The 20,712-nt window shown below is 40.3% G+C and overlaps 1 protein-coding gene across 6 annotated transcripts in view; it reads right to left on the bottom strand.

The window, feature by feature from the left end:
- LOC122551398 (double-stranded RNA-specific editase 1-like) overlaps window positions 1-20,712 on the bottom strand; it is a 322,482-nt gene that overhangs the window by 29,193 nt on the left and 272,577 nt on the right. For all 6 annotated transcript variants that reach the window (XM_043693228.1, XM_043693225.1, XM_043693226.1 and 3 more), the window contains 4 exons: window positions 20,403-20,571; window positions 16,551-16,702; window positions 12,523-12,691; window positions 450-631 (listed from right to left, as the gene is read on the bottom strand). In XM_043693228.1, coding sequence (XP_043549163.1) covers window positions 450-631; window positions 12,523-12,691; window positions 16,551-16,702; window positions 20,403-20,571 — 672 coding nt within the window. The remainder of the gene's footprint in view (window positions 1-449; window positions 632-12,522; window positions 12,692-16,550; window positions 16,703-20,402; window positions 20,572-20,712) is intronic.

Below are 20,712 nucleotides of genomic sequence, written 5' to 3'. Positions count from 1 at the left end.
CTATACCTGCAAGGGCATCTGCGACAGAGTTGCAGTTCAACTACACATCCCTTGATTTGACAAGGGGAGAATATTTCTTGCAGCTGTTGGTGAGGAGGAAAAAACAGGTCACCATGTGTTAAGACTGCCATACCCATTCCTCACCCATTCTTTAGAAACCAAAAGGGTCACAAAAAGAAATCCAGAGTCCATGCTGCTCTCTATGTGAATGTAAAACAAAGCATTATTTATTGAAAGATTGAATTACATAGAGCATTAACTTATTCATTGCAGCTTTATAGCATATTCAATGTAATTTAATACCAGGTTAGGAATTCTGCTATATGGAGAATGAATCAGTTCCCTTTGAATATGAATCACAGTGTCCAAAACCAGCCCCTTTTTTACACATGAATGTACATCAATACAGTGTTCTGATTTGATGCTAAGTTATGCAATAGATAACTTACCACTAAGTAAAGGCCTGTTGAGAATATAAATGCTTGGGAGATCTTCAATTTCACTGATTCTCTGGTAGACTGCTCGAGACAAGTGGTCAGCATGGTACAAACTACCGAGGATGATGCTGGCAAAATAGACAGGCTCCATAAAGTGGCTTAGTAGAGCTCCCTGAACCCCAAGGACATTCCACCTGAAAGTACAAAGACATTTTTTTTGGCATTAAGTGATATTCATGGGATTGTCATCAAGTTAAACCATAAAAATATTTAGTAATAAAATAGCTTTCAACATCTACACTACAGTATGACATTCTGCTCCAGACTAAAATTTTACGGTACACTTGTGTGATACTGCACACTTGAAATCATTAACAAATGTCACACATGACGACCATCATAAAGCAAACCACTGCCAATATCACTCAAACATTTCAGGCTCTAAATGTTTACCATATACCTTTCCTGTATTATATTTCTAGTTTTCAATAACACTTTGAAGCAGATCCTAGGTCTGCATCACCACGTTGACACACATTTGCAAGATCAAATGAGACCAGTAAATTGCAGTTCATCACCACTTAACAGAAGTCTTCTATTTCCAAAAACAAAATGACCAGACACTTTTAAAAGGCGTAGTGACATACCAAGTAACAATTTAGCTACAAAATAAATATTCAGTTTCAGCTATGATGAGCCAACAAATACTGATAGTATCTGATGATACAATTCTGTGCTAGATATACTGAAATCATGAATTATATTAAGAGTTTATTAAGAAACACTGTTTAATTCAGATCTCTAGAATGCCGTAAAATCACTCTTGTGCAAATTAACTGAAGTAAAGATACAACTTCAGATTCAGTTCACTGAGAGATTAGTATTGTTTCTTTAAGGTGTTATCTCCCTAAGAAATTCAACTCAAACAGACTTTTCACCTGCCCAAAATTCCACAATAACAAAAGTTGCTTAACTCTCAAAAATAACAACAAAATGAATGGGAAGTGGACATCTAGTTACAGAATTTAGTCCTCTGTATTAATTAGTAACTGATACATTTACAAACTGATTTTGAATTCTTTTTACTTTTTGGATTTAAATTCATACCATCCCCATCTGGGAGAATAAACTGGCTCCAGTCCATGTTTCCATGCTTGCTTTCTATAATTATTTAGCTGTTCCAAAAAGGTGATTTAGTTTCTTGGCTGGTCAAGGCTGTTAAAACTCAAACTGCCTGCCAGCCTTCTGCGACTTTACACTGGAAATAAATAACTGCAGTGGAAAATTGGCAATAAAATCCAATTAAAATACTGTTAGGAAGATCAGACCCGTAACAAAACAGTATAATACAATCAAAGAATTCCACTTAAGAATTTATCATATCAACAGGCCATTTCACAGTTGGCACAGGGTGATGCATGCCATAAAATATTACAAAATAAGGATCTATTTAGCTTTATAAACTGTTCGACATTAAAATTATCGGATAATTTTCAGTTGTATAACAGTGGTTACTTTTGCTCATTTTAATTTCTACTTAATGCACCTTTTTAGTCTATTCTTAATATATGATTACACAGAATTACAATTTTATTTATTTTTGGGTTTTCCAAGACTCACCAGTCATTTTGAAGGGCAGAGGAGAAGAAGTGTGGCATTCTGCTTCTCAAGCCTGTTTCATCATTCAAGTAGATTACTGTTGATTTGTGCCTCAGCTCCATTTACCTGCCTTTGTTCCATATCCTCTGATACCTTCACCACACTAAAATGCATTAAGTTCAGTCTTGAAAATTGAACTGCTATATTTCTACAGCTTTCTGAGGAAGAATTTCATTTTTCGAGCATGTTTATGTGATTGTACTCCTAAAAGAGCCAACTCTAATTTCAGAGTTAAATGTTAAGATAATATGCAGCTTAGTGTAGCTAGTCACATGAACTCTGCTTATTGTAGATCCTTGGCTCTGCAAATACTTCGTCCTGAAGTCGTTTCGTTGGCAATTTTTGTCAATGTTATATTGTCATTACATTCCATTCTCACGGGCAGAGCAACAAGACAAGTTCCAAGTTTCCTTCAGCCAGAATTTCAACCAGTATTGCTGAAATTATTCATATTGTGGGAGATTAGAAATGTAGTTTCTGTGGGTGGGGGATGGGGTGTTGTGGAGGGAGGGGAAGGGGAACATTACACAAACGGCCGCGGAATTCTTGTAGCATGTAGCCTGTAGCATACTTAAGGCTAAGACTTTAATGAATATAGAGGGTCTTTTAAAGAAAATAGTTTTAAGCTAGGAAATAACTATGAAGGGTTGTAGCTGACCACAAAAAGCAGCAGCAGTGGCATTTCACAATAAAGCTTATAGTATGATAAGAGAAACTGAATAAAAGAACAAGCTGTAACAAACAAGGAACAAAGAATGCAGACATACAAGGACAGCAGGATGGCCAGATAAGAAAATAACTAGAGAGAAAAAAACAAGTGAGGTAATCGGCTTATGATAGGATGGTAAAAGGGAGGCGTGATTCCGCAACTTGTAAACTGAATAAGAATGCTTACATGCTCTGTTTTCGCGCGCATTTCTGCTTGATTAGAGAAGTGTCCGGTACTTGCAAGGCCGTAATAAATTGTTCTTGTTTCCAAGGCTTTGTCTCAGGCTGATTTGTGATTGAGTTCTGTTTCTCACAATTGGCGGCTCGTCCGGGATCCAAAACTCCGATTGCTCGATACTCTTGGGACAACGGGAGAGGTGCACCTCGCCGATTTTGGTGATCCCCGACTCCCTTGCTTGTCGTTCGTGGTTTGGGCGAGTACGATCTAGACTGGGAGACCCTGGAAACAAGACGGGCAAATGCGGCGGGTTCGGTCGGGCAACCCTTATGCACAAGTAGGGAAAGGTCTTAAAGGATATATCCGGGCAACAGGGGGAAGCGGTTATTTGCTGCAGGAATTGCCGCAGGATGCACCTAAACGACCGGGTAACTCTGTGCACAGACCAAGGTAAGAAAAGAGACCTTTAAGTATTGCCTTGGTGGTCGGGACGTATGGAAGTACGGGGAATTGGCGATATATAAAATAAAGCATATGCCAATGGAAAATAGCCCGTGTCAGAAGGGCTAGTAGCTGAAGGGCTACTTCGTAACTAACTTATGGCCGGACGTCCAGAAGAATAGTCAAAAGCTAGAGGAGTTGTTGTGGGAAGCTCAAAGTGTCTGTGAGATACGGGGTGTGTGTGTGTGAGAGAGAGAGAGTGTGAGTGAGAGTGTGAGAGTGTGAGAGTGTGAGAGTGTGAGTGAGTGAGTGTGAGAGAGAATGCAGCCTTGTCAACTTGTCCGGGATCTGAAACCCCAACCACTCGACACTCTTGGGATGACGGGGAAGGTGCACCTCACCGATTTCGGTTATCTCCGACTCCCTTGCTTGTCGTTTGCGGTTTGGGCAAGCGGGATCCGAACTGGGAGACTCCTGGAAACAAGATGGGCAGACGCAGCAGGTTCAGTCAGGTAACTCTTGTGCACAAGATCCGGGTAAGGAAAGGTCTTAAAAGATATATCCGGGCGACCGGGGTAGGCAGCGGTAGTTGCTGCATCTTTTTACAGGTCATGACTGCCTTACTATCAGTTTCGAACTAATCTCTTTTATCCTTACATAAAAGTGATTTATGAAGAACAGTTGAAGTCTCAAAAAAAAGCATATAATTGGTCAGATTAATCGGACGAGTAAGGTATCTCGTCAGGACCCTGAAGGGGGAGGAGGAAGAAGGTGACACCAGACCTCGTTAAGATTAATTAAATTAGCAACAATGGGAGGCACAGGGAGTTACATGTGTAACGATCGATCTGTAAATAACGTTAAAGGGGAATATAGTCCGCCCGACAGTCCTTTGGGGAAAATGTTGGGTAATTGGGAACACAACTCCCGGATGCAGGAGAAAGATAAGGCTACAATGATAAACTATTGTTGTTTCATTTGGACTAGAGAAAGTATTAAGGCGCCTGGTATTTTTTTGGCCCAAATATGGGTCCAATGAGGATTGGCTGTGTCAAGATCTTAATATATATGTCAATCGAAAAGAACCATACAGTCAAAAAGAGTCCGATTATGCGGCTTGTTGGACAGGGAGCGCGGGAGTAAAATTACGTCCCATGAATACGGAGGAATCAGGGAAAGAACAGAAAAAGAATGAACAAGGGAAGCCACAATGGGATCCCTTAACGTGTTTGTAGCCCCCATATACTACTCCCCGGAATGAGACTACAGCTCCCGAAGTAGAACCGAGTCCAGACACAGAAAGGGGAACAGACTCTGAACTAAAAGATGCAGAACCTGGGGGAGGCCCAGAGTCACTCGAGCCACCACACGTAAAGGAGGGACAGAGATAATGGAAAATATAAAATTATGTCCCTTAAGAGAGGTTCCGATTGGGGAAGGTACAATCGGATATGTAAATGCTCCCTTAACTAGCAGTGAAGTTAGGGTCTTTAAAAGGGAAATGAAAAGTTTAATAGAGGGGCCGGTTGGACTAGCTGAACAATTAGATCAATTCCTAGGGCCTAATTTATATACCTGGAAAAACTGATGGCAATTTTAGGAACGTTATTTTCAGGGGAAGAACGAGATATGATTAGGAGAGCAGCTTTATAGGAATGGGAAAAGAAGCACCCAGTTGGGGAAGAAGGGGCCCCAGCAGAACAGAAATTCCCAAATGTTGACCTTCATTAGGCAAATAATGACAGAGAAGATAGGGAGTCAATGCGCGATCTTCAAGAAATGGTAATATTAGGAATTAAACAAAGAGGCGGCACCTAGATCATAAAACTTTGCTAAGGCCTTTGAAGTATGACAAGAGAAGGATGAAACTCCTTCTGCATTTCTTAAAAAGCTCAAGGAGGCCACAAGGAAGTATTCGGGAATGGATCCCGATAATCCGATAGCACAGGGACTCTTAAAGGTCCAGTTGGTAACTAAATTACGGCCGGACATACAAAAGAAATTACAGAAATTAGATGGAAGGAGTGAAAGGGGAAGACGAGAAGCAGAAACAGAAAGCCAAAATGATGGGATCAGGGGATAACAGGAAGGATAGGGGAGGACATGAAAGACAAAGGTCGGACATCCGGGGAAGGAGGCAACAGGCAGGGTGATACCATTGCGGGAAAGTGGGGCATTTTAAACGGGAATGCCCGGAATTAGCACGAGAAAGGGAAGCCGTTTCCCTAATGACCTTAGATGAAGATTAGGGGAGTCAGAGGTTCCTTCCTCCTGAGACCCACCGGGAACCCTTGATAAATTTAAAGATGGGACCTGAAGGGGAGGAGGCAGTATTTTTGGTGGACACGGGAGCGGCACGATCATCCCTAAGTTTTAGGCCTACCGGTGTTAAATTGACTAACAAGAATCTCAGGGTGTCCGGAGTAAAAGGCGAAGAATTCTTGGTGCCTATTTTTGAGCCAACCCTAATTAGAGGAAATGATGAGGAAGTGACAGGACAATTACCAACTGTAGAGTTCAATGATAAGTTTTTAAAGAACTATATTGTGGCGCTCGGCTCTTCTTTGTCTGTCCTTAGGAAGAAGGGTCTGTTGACCCAGACACCTCCACTTGAGTTCGCAGTACATGGGATACGACCGGGTGATTGGGTCCTGATAAAGACCTGGAAAGATACCAAACTGCACCCAAGCTGGGAGGGACCTTTCCTAACCCTCCTGACTACTGAAACAGCCGTCCGAACTGCTGAAAAAGGTTGGAGTCATCACACTCGTGTTAAGGGCCTGGTGGACGCTCCTTCCCCTCCGGCAGAGTGGCAAGCACATCCTACAGACAACCCTCTGAAAATCAAGCTGAGTAAAAAGAATGGACTGAGATAAGAGACTATTAAGTATTGGTTAAAAAAAAACTGTATCCCAAAACAATTGTAAGTGTTGCATGAACTCACTCCTCCCTGGTATTTAAAGGGTGAGGGAATAGACAGATAGGGTTGTGAGCTGAAATGAATGGTCAGCTTTATGTTGTCACGATAATATTGGCGCGAGCTGCCAAGGGGGGTGGGAAAAATCATTTTACCACTTTATGTCAGAATTATGCTAAACTAAAGGGGCATACCGACTGTTGGGTATGTGCTGAGATCCCACGCCATGGGAAATCCAGAATTCCTCTCACGGTAATACCACTTACCAAAGAAGAAGTGTACGATGTACAACAATTTGACTTGGGCTCAAATGATACAACTTGGAGATTTGAAAGGGGTAATTATAACTTTGCGGGATGGTTCCCTTGACCAGCCCCGAAAACTCCGGGCGCTATCGATGGCCTTAGAGTTTTCCCACCGAAAGGAGCAGTAAATACCACTTGTTTCTGTAATCAGAATGATACCGCACCCTACCAATTAGGAAAATCATCTTATGTCTACACCAGCCAAGCTACTCCCACAACCATTCCCCAAGTATTGAATGGGACATATTGGGTGTGTGGCTTAAAGGCCTACCCATTTATCTCCGGTGAGAAGTACGTTTGGAGTGGCGGATGTCACGGGAATGGGTGCTGGGACCATTCAGTTCAAACACTACCTCAAAACCAGAAAGACTGGAGTGGCTGCTGCTACCTCGCCTATATAATTTTCCACTTGAGGCTGTTAAAGAGAGCCCCAAAAATACCTCAGAATAAATAGGGAGGAAGGCGAGTAACCCGGAAAGTAACCGAAGGAGATCGCTTCCTCTGGACTTTGATACCTATGTATGGGACCGCTCGAGCAAGAGAAGAAATACAAAAGTTGGCGGCTTCCCTGGAAGAGTTGGCCAACAATACTGCTGATGCGTTGGCCGAAACCCAATCCCAAGTAGCAGCCATAACGACCGAAATGATTGCCACTCGGCTAACGACTCTTCAGAACAGGATGGCTCTAGATTATATTCTGGCAGAGAAGAGTGGTACCTGTACACTAATTGGAGAGGAATGTTGTACATACATACCTGAGGTCTCCTCTAACATTATTGATATCTCCAAACATGTGTGAGACAAAATCGCCAAGATAAGGGAGGCTGGTAACCGGTACTGGAACGAAAAAGGATGGGAATGGGGAAATTGGGGATTGACTGGTTGGGGAAGGTGGTTAGTCAATCTAGCTATCTATGGATTATTGATATTAGTGGGTCTGGTGGTAGGGTTCAATGTCCGAAAATGGGTAATGAGCCGACTGATGACATACCTTGGGGAAGGAACCCAAATAATTCATCAGATGTTTACAATCAGCAGGTGATATGCAACAAAGAGAAAGTCAAAGAATGCTTCTAGAGTCCGAGGAACAAACAACACATGTAAAATGTAAGATTGTGAACCTCATCGCCAAAAGGCCTAAGAGGGCAGAACATAAGAAAATGAATTAAAGGAGACATAATAAGTGCAGAATCAACAGAGAAAAAGAAAAAGGGGGAATTGTGGGAGATTAGAAATGTAGTTTCTGCGGGTGGGGGAGGGGGTGTTGTGGAGGGAGGGGAAGGGGAACATTACACAAACGGCCGCGGAATTCTTGTAACATGTAGCCTGTAGCATACTTAAGGCTAAGACTTTAATGAATATAGAGGGTCTTTTAAAGAAAATAGTTTTAAGCTAGGAAATATCTATGAAGGGTTGTAGCTGACCACAAAAAGCAGCAGCAGTGGCATTTCACAATAAAGCTTATAGTATGATAAGAGAAACTGAATAAAAGAACAAGCTGTAACAAACAAGGAACAAAGAATGCAGACATACAAGGACAGCAGGATGGCCAGATAAGAAAATAACTAGAGAGAAAAAAACAAGTGAGGTAATCGGCTTATGATGGGAAAAGGGAGGCGTGATTCTGCAACTTGTAAACTGAATAAGAATGCTTATATGCTCTGTTTTCGCGCGCATTTCTGCTTGATTGCAGAAGTGTCCGGTACTTGCAAGGCCATAATAAATTGTTCTTGTTTCCAAGGCTTTGTCTCAGGTTGATTTGTGAGTGAGTTCTGTTTCTCACAATATCCACACACTCGTCATCAAGTCATCTAAGCTAACCGATTTTTAACTCATTTACATCAGCACTGGCAGAATCACTTTCCTTTCATCGAAAGGTTGCTAAAGATATTCTTGTCAACATTGTGAAAGTATGTAACATATTGTTATCCTTTCAGATTCAGAATTTTCAGCACAATGACTGCCTCCAATTCAAGAATTCATCAGTTTAACAACTACAATCCTAACAGGAAATCTGAAATCAAATTCCGGTGATGAAATTTCAATATAAGAATGAAAATCCTGATCTACATAGAACATAGAACATAGAAGAATACAGCGCAGTACAGGCCCTTGGGCCCTCGATGTTGCGCCGATCCAAGCCCACCTAAACTACACTAACCCACTATCCTCCATATACCTATCCAATGCCCTCTTAAATGCCCATAAAGAGGGAGAGTCCACCACTGTTACTGGCAGGGCATTCCATGAACTAACGACTCGCTGAGTGAAGAACCTACCCCGCTGAGTGAAGAAAAGTTTAATGCTGAGAGGGTTGAGTTGTCTGGAAATCATTTCACAGATGTCTTTAATGTAAAGTAATGTGGCTAGGGTTTCTGCAGACGTTGTATCTGCGAGTGTCAGTTTGTTGATGTGAAATCGTCACACTGGGTTTATTGGGTAGGCAAAAGTGAGGACTGCAGATGCTGGAAACCAGAGTTTAGTGGTTTTGTGAAGGGCAGGTCGTGCCTCACAAACCTTATTGAATTCTTTGTAAAGGTGAGGAAGGAGGTTGATGTGACGGAAGCGGTAGATGTGGTGTATATGGATTTTAGTAAGGCGTTTGATAAGGTTCCCCATGGTAGGCTACTGCAGAAAATACGGAGATATGGCATTGAGGGTGGGTTGGAGGTTTGGATTAGGAATTGGTTGGATGGAAGAAGACAGAGGGTAGTAGTTGATGGCAAAGTTTCTTCATGGAGTGCCGTCACTAGCGGTGTTCCGCAAGGATCTGTTTTAGGACCATTGCTGTTTGTCATTTATAAAAATGACAAACAGCAATGGTCCCAAAACAGATCCTTGCGGAACACCGCTAGTGACGGCACTCCATGAAGAAACTTTGCCATCAACTACTACCCTCTGTCTTCTTCCATCCAGCCAATTCCTAATCCAAACCTCCAACTCATCCTCAATGCCATATCTCCGTATTTTCTGCAGTAGCCTCCCATGGGGAACCTTATCAAACGCCTTACTAAAATCCATATATACCACATCTACCGCTTTCCCCTCATCAACCTCCTTCGTCACCTTTTCAAAGAATTCAATAAGGTTTGTGAGGCACGACTTGCCCTTCACAAAACCATGCTGACTATCCTTGATCACATTATTCCTATCCAGATGTGCATAAATCCTATCCCTTACAATTCTCTCTAAGACTTTGCCCACAACAGAAGTGAGACTCACCGGCCTATAGTTACTAGAATCTGTATCCAACAAAACAAAGCTTCAAGTCAATACTTCGCACCTCAATTCAATGCTGAGGACATTAGCTCTTATTCCAGAGTGCAGTGGGAAACTACAACATAAATCATCAACTAAACAAAGACTTGCATAGACAGATGCACAGAGGAGTTTCCTCCTGTTGTGGTAACAGGGAGAAAATAAATTGCAATTCTACACAACATAACCCAAAGGCAAAGGACAGTTGTGGCTAGCCTGACTTTCAGTTCATTAGGTTTTAAGTAGGTTGACTGTTTATCAAATGATTTCCTGTTCCTTCTAAAATACGTAACTGTAATGTAAATGAAGCTACGATAAGAAAATGTCAGCAGTCTGCATAAACTGCTATTTTTTGTTTTATAAAGGTAAAGAAGTTTTTATTTTAAAAAGAGCAATATCAATGCCCAGTTTTAGTTTGGCAATTGAACAAAGAAAATAATTAATATTTTTCTCTGAAGGAAATAAGCATTATATTGATTTAATTCTGCCGCCCTCAGTACAATTTTTATGGTAACCCATATTTAGTTTCTTTATCCCCTTACAGCACATTAAAATTCACAATTCCTTAAAAGTAAAATGGGAGAGTAATTCAGACAGAGATAACTAAATCTCGATGAATTGCTAAAGTTTGCAGCTGAATGCAAAATGCACTTTATAAGAGAGGCTTTAAAAACAATTGTACTGTTTTAAACAAATCTTCATCCTGAAATAATCAAGAATTTAGTTATAGGAAAATTTTAGCTTGCTGCTGCATTTAAAGTTACCAAATAAGGAACAGGATTTTATTGACTGGAAAGCAGAGATACAACAGCAATGAGAGAACCAAGATGGACAAGTTTATTCTTGGTGTTTGAATTAAGGTCTTTACATGAGTCTATCCTCCTGAACGACATGATTTTATTACTCATTAGAAACCTCCTACTGTCCAAGGAGACTAACAGTATTTTCTAAATTTTGTGAAGTGTTTGGTAAAAGGAAACATTATGATTTCATTCACAAGATGTGGGCATTTCTGGCTAAGCAAGCATTTACTGCCCATCCCTAATTACCCTTCAGGAATTGTTGGTGAGTTGCTTTCTTGAATCATGAGAGCCCACACGCTGACATTAATGCTGTTTGGGAGACAGTTCCAGATTTTGACCCAGTGATGGCGAAGGAGTGGTGCTATAGCTCCAAGTCTGATGGTGTGTGACTTTGAGGGGAGTTTGCAGGCAGTGGTGTTCTCATGCACCAGCTTTCCCTGGTGAGTTACTACAAAGTGTTTGGTACACACCACTGCACAAATGGTGGAGGGACTAAAGATGGCAGTTGTGGTGATGGGTGGTTTGCAATATTAAGTGGGTTGCTTTTTCCTGGATTGTGTCAAGTTTTTTGAATTTCTTTTAGAGGATTCCCCCATGGCACCCCTGACTTGTGCCTTGTAAATGGTCAATGGGTTTTGGGGAGTCAGGAGGGGAATTACATGCTGCAGAATTCTCAGCCTCTTATTTATCTTGTAGCAGTATAAGAATGTTCTAAATTTTGGATCGATACATTTATTCAATTTTATTCAATCAATCACAAGTATGACAGTTTATTAAAATGCATTCGAAGTAAAGTAATACTAAATTCTGTCAAAGACTCTCTCAATGATTAAATAAAATAATTGGAATTCATTATTTAAGCTGAAACATACATTCCGCTATTTTTTACGAATCAACCGGTGTTGCTCCAAAATGGTTTCATCCGTATAATGGATTTGGAGTCCAGAGGAATCAAAACTTCACTTTTGCTTCATATAAGAATAATGTTGTGAAAAGTGACAGAGAAAGGAGCGATTAAGTGAATTAGTTAGTATATAATCTGTTTCCTAGCAGCAAAAAGGAGAGAATAGGCCAAGTCTTCAGTTTGTTGGTTTCGTAAAAGTTGTCTCTCAGTCACGTGGAGTGGCAAAGTGGCTTAGTGGTTAGCACTACTGATTCACAGCGCCAGGGACCTAGGTTCAATTCACCCTGTGTCTGCATGAATTTGCTCCAGTTTCCTCCCACATTCCAAAGATGTACTGGTTGGGTGGATTGGCCATGGGAAATGCAGGGCTATGGATTTATGTCTGAGTGGGATGCTTTTTTTTAAGGTTTGGTGCAGATTTGATAAGCCAAATAGATGTTAAATTTTTTTTTTGTCTATTTAAGGATGAACATTAATGTTCTCAAACTCCTATGATGTTGTTGATCAAAATACACAAAGTAAAATGTTTCTCAACCTTAAGAGTGAAGTGAACTCAATTGCCACAGGATTGAAAGGGAAATTAGAAAAGGCATTTGTTTGATAAGCTGTATGGTCCTTAAACGTATCTAACTAAGTAATATTCAAAGCAATTATTAACTATGTCAAGCAGGAGAATTGCAACAGACAAATGCAAGATGCACTAGTTAAGAATCTGTGGATCGTAGACAGGATCAACTGAAGCATTTAAAGGGGAATTAGACTGCCATTTGAAAAAAGGACAATGTACAAGGTTATGTAGAAAAGGCAGAAGAATAGTACTGAAGGAAACACTCATTGAGACAGCCAGTGCAAATGAGTTGGATAGAATGGCCTCCTTCTTCACTGTAATAATTCTGTAATTCCATTACTGACCTTGCTATTTTATCACTACATGACATTGTGAGCAATCGTTCGCCCTGCAACACTCCATCCCATGTCTGAATAGTGCTGCTGGATCTAACTGGAATCGTCCCTTCGCCAGACTCTATTTTTGTCCTTAGTTGACCTCGTGCCTTCCGATTTGGGTGCTTGTCTCCCTGATCTAAAATTTCAGAAAAAGAAATAATAACTGACTGCAAAAATTGTTAAACTGGAGTACAAGTAGACCAAGTGAGAAAAGAATATTCATAATTAAAAAAATCACAATGCATGTTTTAAACATGTATTCATCACAATATGTGCCAAGTATATTGAACAGTTTTAGTTTTATTAATTGGGCCAATACAAGGGCACTGATAATTTTAATTAGGTACAAATAATAAAGCCATTACAAATCTATCATACATGTCATAGTTACTGAAGATTATAGGAATAGGCACAAGCCATACAGCACCTTGAATCTTCAGTATCAAAGGTGATGTTCCATATCAAAATCATTTTCCCACTCTATCCCATTAATATCTCAATTCCCATAGTCATAAATAAATCCGACTGATCTCAGTCTTGAACATACTCAATGACTGAACATCCTCTTTGGGTAAAAGAAATGTGAAAAACTCTCCAGAACTCAGTATGAATTAACCGATTCCTGAACCTGAGATTAAGCCCCCTAGTTCAAGACACTCCAACTACAGGAACAAGCCTCTCAGTGTCTGCTCTGTCAAGCAATTGAAGAATTCAATCCATTTTACTTAGATCACCTCAATTCTTCCAAACTTCTCAATTCAGATTTTACTGAATCTCTTATAATACCACAGTCCCTTTAACTAAGAGAAGGAAAATAAATGTAAGGGAGAAGGTTAAGACTAAGACCAGGTTTGGCACAGGAGCTCAGTCCAGTGTGTTGTGCGAGGGGAACCTTTGACCCTGCTAGCAGTCTGGATGATGACATCTGCAGGAAATGCCACTGGTTTAATCAGCTTTAGAACTGGGATTTGGAACTTAAGCATCGACTGGAGACACTGCAATGCATCCGTGACAGTGAGAGTTAGGTGCACAGTGTGCTTTTAGTTGTGCTTAGCATCCGGCAGCTTAAGGACATGCAGTCAGAGAAAGAATGTGCAACAACTAGAAGAAAGGTGGCAGGAAGACAGGAAACCTCCAGACAACATCTCACACAGGTACAGCATTTCCATGTTGGAAAATGGCGAGGGTGATGGGTGCTCTGGGGGAGTGCAGCCAGAGCCCAGCTGCACAAGGTGGGAGCAGAACGAGAGGGGGAGCAATATGGGGAAGAGATTCAACACTGAGGGGTACAGACAGGCATTTCTGCATTCACAGATGTGGAATCCAGGATGAAGTGCTGCCACCCTGGGCCAGAATCAAGGGTGTAAATGAATGGCTGCAGAGCATTCTGGAGAAGAGGGCAAACAGTCAGATATCATGGTTCAAATTAGGACCAATGACACAGCAGAGAGAGAAATTAAGTCCTTGAGCAAGAATTTAGGGAGATAAGAAGCAGATTAAAAGCACAACCTTAAAATGGTAGTGATGTGTGCTATGGGAATACGCGGACAGAACAGGTGAGTGCTCGGCTGAAGAGCTCAAGCAAGAAGCAAGGCATCACATTCCTGGAATCACTGGATCAGTTCCTGGGGATCTGTAGAAATCTGTCAGGTTGCACCTGAACCAGGAAGGACCAAGATCCTGGCAGGAGGGATTCCCAGTGTGGTTGGTGAGGGTATAAAAATGGTATAAACTAAGAATCAAGTCAATCTAGAAGGCAGAGTGACTATATCAGGTTAAGGCACAAAGGATAATGATTAGGTATTTATTTAAATGCAAGAATGTGAGAAACTGAAGGGGCTCTGAATTAATTTTCAAATGCTCTCTGGCCAAAGGAGGGGGGCCAGAGGACTAAAGAGTGCTAATATAATTACCATTATTCAAGAAGGATAGCAGGCATAAACCTGGAAATTACAGTCTCGTAATGACATCAATGACAGGAAAGCTACTGCACAAAATTCTGAGTGCAGAATTAATCTCCATTTGGAGAAGTAAAGATTAATCAAGGAAAGTCAGCATGGCTTTGTAAGGGGGGAAACAAATCTGACTGAATGCAGTTGATATAGCCTGCATTGGCTTCAGGAAGGCTTTTGACAAGGTCTCGCACAGCGAATTGGTTAAGAAGCTAAGAGCCCACAGGACAGGGAAATTTGGCAAATTAACTCAAAACTGGTTTCGTGGAAAAAGCAGAGGGTGATGGTCAATGGGTGTTTTTCTGACAAAGTCTGTGTCCAACAACATTACAGGGTTTGAATCACAGAATCCCTACAATGTGGAAACATGCCCTTCGGCCTAACAAGTCCACATTCACCCTCCGAAGAGTAACCCACTCAGACCCATTCCCTACACTATATTTACCTCTGACTAATACACCTAACCGACAGATCCCTGAACACTATGGGCAAGTTTAGCATGGCCAATCCACCTGGCCTGCACATCTTTGGATGTGTGAGGAAACCGGAACAACCAGAAGAAACCCAAGTAGACAGAGGGTGAATGTGCAAACTCCACACAGACAGTCGCCCAAGGCTAGAATCAAAACTGGGTGCCTGGTACTGTGAGGTAGCAGTGTTAACCAGTGAGCCACCATGCCATCCTAAATTATGCTGGGTCAAGTGCGGTTGTTGTGTACAGTAATAATCTAAACATGAATGTAGAAAGTTTGATTTGTAAGTTCACACATAGCATGAAAATTAGTGGTATGGTAAACAGTGAAGAAGAAATCCTTAGATGACTGGATGATATAGATGCACTGGTCAGATCGAGTGAACAGTGGCAAATGAAATTTAATTCCAAAAAAGCGCAAAATGTTGTGTTTTAGGGGGACTAAAATGGGAAGGTGATACACTGGTAACAGTAGGACCCTAGGAAATACAGAGGATCAGAGGGACTTGATATACATGTCCATTGATCCTTGAAAGCAGCAGGATAGGTACATAAGGTGGCATACTTTCCTTTATTAATCAATTAATGAATGAGAGAGCAAGGAGGTTATGACTGATCTGTATATAATGTTACCGTATTCAACATGAAGATAAAAATAAAACTTAAATGCTTAATGTTTCTGCCATTTTCTCATTTCCTGTCACTAGTCTTCCCATCTGTAATATGGATTTTGTTCCAAATTTACATAATTTTTCACAATGAGTAGAATACATAAAAAATTTATAACTGCATCCATTTCCTGCAATAACTTGTTCCATTCAAAAATTCCACATTCACAATTTTGATGGAAACTCCAAAGTAAAGTGTGGTAGGGATAAACCTAAAAATTACATGCCAGTGAGTCTCCCATCAATGTTAGGCAAACAATTGGAAAATACTCCCCAGCCACCTCAAAATATAATGGGGAATCAATGACAGAAAAACTTACTTTACTCCCACTGCACGATACTACAGTAATTTAGTTTGCAGGGTAGAGAGTCCCATTACATTTGAATATCCGTGCTATGCTTTGGCAATCATTAACAAATTTGTGCTCACTTAACAGTCACTCAAACTCATACCCAGGGAGTAGATAATTCTGAAGAATTCAGAAGGAGAGTTTGAAGAAGGCTACTCTAGCAAGAGTCATACCTGATTTAAAATGTTAACTCTAAATATTGCACCTCGATAATTCAACTGATCTTTATGCAAGATTATCTAAAGATCCATTGCATTACTAATACTAGTTGACAGAAGTCTTCAACTGAAACATTAACAATTTCTTCTTTCTCTAGATGCTGCCTGATATACAGATAACTCAGTTTTGCTCATGTTCCTGGTACCAGACCCATCCTACTAGCCTTGAAGTGAAAAATGTCACTGTTCTAACACATAGTGGCGAAGACTGAAATCAATCCAAGATTTGTTAAGGGGACTATGAATCAATTACAGGAGTTGGTAAGAAACTACTGCTGTGTCTGACTTTTCTCTTTATAACATTTCTATTCGAACAATCAGCAATTAACCCTTACCTTCTACTGCTGCCTCATGTGGTGAGAAGATGCGAGCGTCTCCACATGGTGACGTACTGATGTACAAGTGAAACTGCACATTCTCATTAAGTTTGAAGCCTCCTCCATCACACTTAACAAAGATGGATTTGTAGTGGTCTTCTGTCTTGTTACTTCAAGAAACAAATCAAAATATTCTTCAAAGGACACTGACAACACCAGTCCATACCAGATTATTTCAAATTTGCATGTTTAAGAAAATCCACATTAAGTAAAATTTAAAAAAAAGACTATCCAAACAAACCATTTATGGCCTGGTCAGTGTCTTGGAGGTCAATATATACAAAATATAATGAATACATGAACTAGGAAGTTATGATGGAACTATATAGATTATTGGTTGGACCACCACTGGAGTTGTGTCTGCAGTTCTGTTCCCATCACGACAGGAAGATGTGATTGCACAGCAAAGAGTGCAGAGGAGATTCATTGGAATACTGCTCGAGCTGAAGCTTCTCACTATGAAAAGAGACTATATATGTTAGAATTGTTCCCCTTGGAGTAGAGAAGACTGAGGGAGGGACATGGAAAAATTATGGTGAGCACTGATAAAGTTGAAAGGAGTAGACTTGTGCCCATAATAAAGAGGTCAATTACAGATTTAAATTAACAGCAGGAGATTTAGAGGTGACTCAGAATTTTTTTTTCCCAGACAGTGGCAGGTATCCAGAACTCTCTGTCTGAGAGAATTGTAGATATAGGAATTCTCCTAACATTTAAGAAATACTTAGATGAGCACTTAGTATGTTCTACTACAGGAGTATGAACCAAGTGCTGGGAAATGGGATTAGAATAGCTAAGTGATGGGCTGAAGAGCCTTTTTCCTTATTTTAATACTCTATGCCAAAATAAACATGAGTTAAGTCGAGTTCTGCTCAGTCACAAAAGAAGAATTCCAGATATCATTCCTTAGTTGCCTGACCAGATGTATACCTCGAAACATGCCATTCTTGGACTTATTTTAAAAAGCACAATGGGCAGAAATTTCCTGTTTGTGGCACACCAGATTGTCATTTTGTTTGTTTTTACTTTTCATGCCTTGAAGCTCCACACGTTTGGCTGGTACATTCAATTCAGGACTCTTAGGAAATGTGAAGTGTACCTGTCCGGGCTCCTTTCCAGTGCAATGTAGGATGTGGACTGGAGACTACATTGCACTGAATGTTTGAAGCAGAAACTGACAGATTCCAGGGTTTAAAGATCATAGAGGTACTTCGCCAAGCTACCAAGAGAAAGTGTGCAAAATGTATGGGTGTGGGGACAGGATGGCAGGTAGGTGGTTAAGAGGGTAGAGTGACAGATGGGTAGTGCAGATGGCAACTAAGTAGATAACAGGGTTGAATGACAACTAAGAACAAAGGATGGCAGGTTGGTGGGTGAGAGCTAGAATGGATCAGATGTTGCAGACCATTAGTCAAGTATCAGAGTGTAGTTCAGGGAGAATGATAAGGGGGTCAGTTTAAATGATGGGGGGAATCAGTTACATCATTAGCTTCACAAGTTCTTCTGATTATCCAAAGATCTGGGCCAATGCTGTTTAAATACATCTTCAATATGTTTTCCAAGGATATCTAACAGATTAAGGGAAACCGGGCTTGGCACTTTGTCAAATGATTGGACTGATAATAGTGTTGGATAAAACAGAACCCTCATCATCAGAGAACTTGAAATAAAGAAAAAATGTAACATCTTCTTTATGATCTTGTGGGACAAATGTAAAAGCATCTGAGATAATGACCCTACAGCAGGTCGAAATAATTTAGATGTTGTAACTGATAACTAAAAACCTTTGTCAGCTCATCATCATTAATTATTTCATGACATCTGCGAGTTTCACATCTTGGCATATCTTGCTTCATAACTCTAAGAACCCCCATTAAATTTTCACAGCTAAATCCCCTGAAACTCAGACCTGAAGGCAACAGTCCCTTTAAGCTGTTCAGCTACTCAGCCACTGGGAAGAGCTGGACATGGCGAACGACAAGCTGACCGATATCTTCCACTACCGAAAGCCATGCATGGACCTCGGAGGTTCATGCAGCAACAAAAATTACAAAAATGTTGCACTACTGCAAGTAAATAAGACAACACACAAACTTCTATTACCTAATTATCCTCCACTTACTACATTTTGCTGGAGAAAAATAAACCTATTAGTGGATTCTGTTCACTGAAGTGTCAGTCATGAGTTTGGTAAATAAAACCAGAATTTCACCCTACCTCCAACTCATTGGCATACATTGTCATGACAATACTCACTCTGTATTTTTAATAGGAATGTATAGTTTGCCAGTATTTTTCTTTTGTAACCATAAAGTTGACAATTTGCAGTCTACAGCATTTATAATGGTTTGAGGCCTCATAGTCCCAATCACTGATGTCTCCACACAGCAACTTGTTTACCTTTTCATTTTGTTTTATCCTCAAATGGGTGAATTACCTGTGTCAAATATCTGAAAGACCAGCTTATTGACCTTATTGACTGCATTAAGTAATTCACTTTGGTTAACAGAGAAATATTAGACTAATTTTACGTTATCCCAGCTTAGATCACGGTGAAGTAAACCATATAAGCCACGCGAGAGTACATTCCCATCTGTTCCTTTCTTGTTATGTAGGCTGGAAGGCAAGCTGGTGACATTTTTCCCACATTAAAAGGTTTTCTTCACATATTTATAGTGCAAGATTACAAGGACAGGACTTGAGCTTGAAACTACTTATCAAGCTATGGTGAGTCTTCTACTAACCCATTCATTCTATGAAGATCAAAGAATTCGCCTGCTTTGTGGCCAACATTCTCCTCAAATTTAAAAACATTTAATTGGCCATTGATCTATGCAGAATTTTGCAAGTCTTACTGGGCCCTTTTAGGATGAGTGTTTCCCTATTTCCCTATCACCTATATGCTCACTGACTCTTAATCAAGCAAAATACTGATATTAAAACATTTATATCCTTGTTTTCAAATTCCTCTGTGGTCTCGTCCCTCCTGGTTCATCACCCTACAAGATATCCGCATTCCTTGAATTCTGGCCTCTTAATTGTCCCACCATTGCAAGTAATAAGAAAGGTTACAAGAGATGAATAAATGATTATGTTCTTACATTCAGGGACAATGATAAGTCAATGACTTCAAGTATGGGGTCATCCACGGATAAAGGAGGAGACTGAAGGAGGATGGATAAACTGGCTATGTCAAAAACTGCAGAGGCATTAATGCATCATAGTCTCAAAAACAGATGACAGGCGTGACTTTTTTGGGGCGGGAGAAGAGGAGGAGGAGATCATTACAGCAATATTACAAATACAAAGGATAACGCTGCCAAGGAAAGGCAGCAATTGATAAAGAATTATTTATGAAGTCAGTTAACATAGGAATCAAAAATTGGTTTTGAGTAATTTACGGCAAATAGAATCAAAGGAGAAGAATATGGAAGATGAAATTAGGTCAGTGATGCATCACGAAAGTAAATGGGAGAGAAAATGCCGGGAGATGGGGTTTCTGGGCTAGGATGTAATGTGATCAATTTGTTGTATAAGAATGGGAGAAGTAACAGAGAAAGCAGAATAGATGACCTCCTCAACCTTTTTCTTAGAGGTTAAGAATAAGCAAATTAAGAGTGGACTTAAAAAGACATCTGGAAGTGGAGAAAATAAATCTTCCATAAATAGGACAGTTTCAGTCAGACGGTCATGAGGAATCACAATATCTGACAAAATCTATTCAAGATCATACACTATACATTATGTTCTTACTATAATACCAGTACTATAAAATCTGGGGCAGCTCAGTGATTCTTTACTTCCACTTACCTTAAATGGTACTCCATTTGGGAATAGAGAAACCGGATCAGGGATCTGCGTGCAACAATTTCAGCATGACAATCATTCAGAGCCAAGCCTCGGTCACTCATATACTCGCCATTGATGCATTTAGTTCCTGTGGCGACACATATCACCTGGGCATCTTTGACATCAGATCCTGGTTTCAGAAGTGATATGAAGATCATGAAAAAGAAATGTTCATAATCAGATAGTGCAGTGCATCATTCAGAATAAATATAATTACAGAACAGAAGACCAATTGATCCATTGTGTTGTTCCCAGGGATTTTCCTTGAGCA

The sequence above is a fragment of the Chiloscyllium plagiosum genome, chromosome 7 (genome assembly GCF_004010195.1).
Source record: "Chiloscyllium plagiosum isolate BGI_BamShark_2017 chromosome 7, ASM401019v2, whole genome shotgun sequence".
Lineage (NCBI taxonomy): Eukaryota > Metazoa > Chordata > Chondrichthyes > Orectolobiformes > Hemiscylliidae > Chiloscyllium > Chiloscyllium plagiosum.
This window is presented reverse-complemented; position numbering and strand designations above follow the sequence as displayed.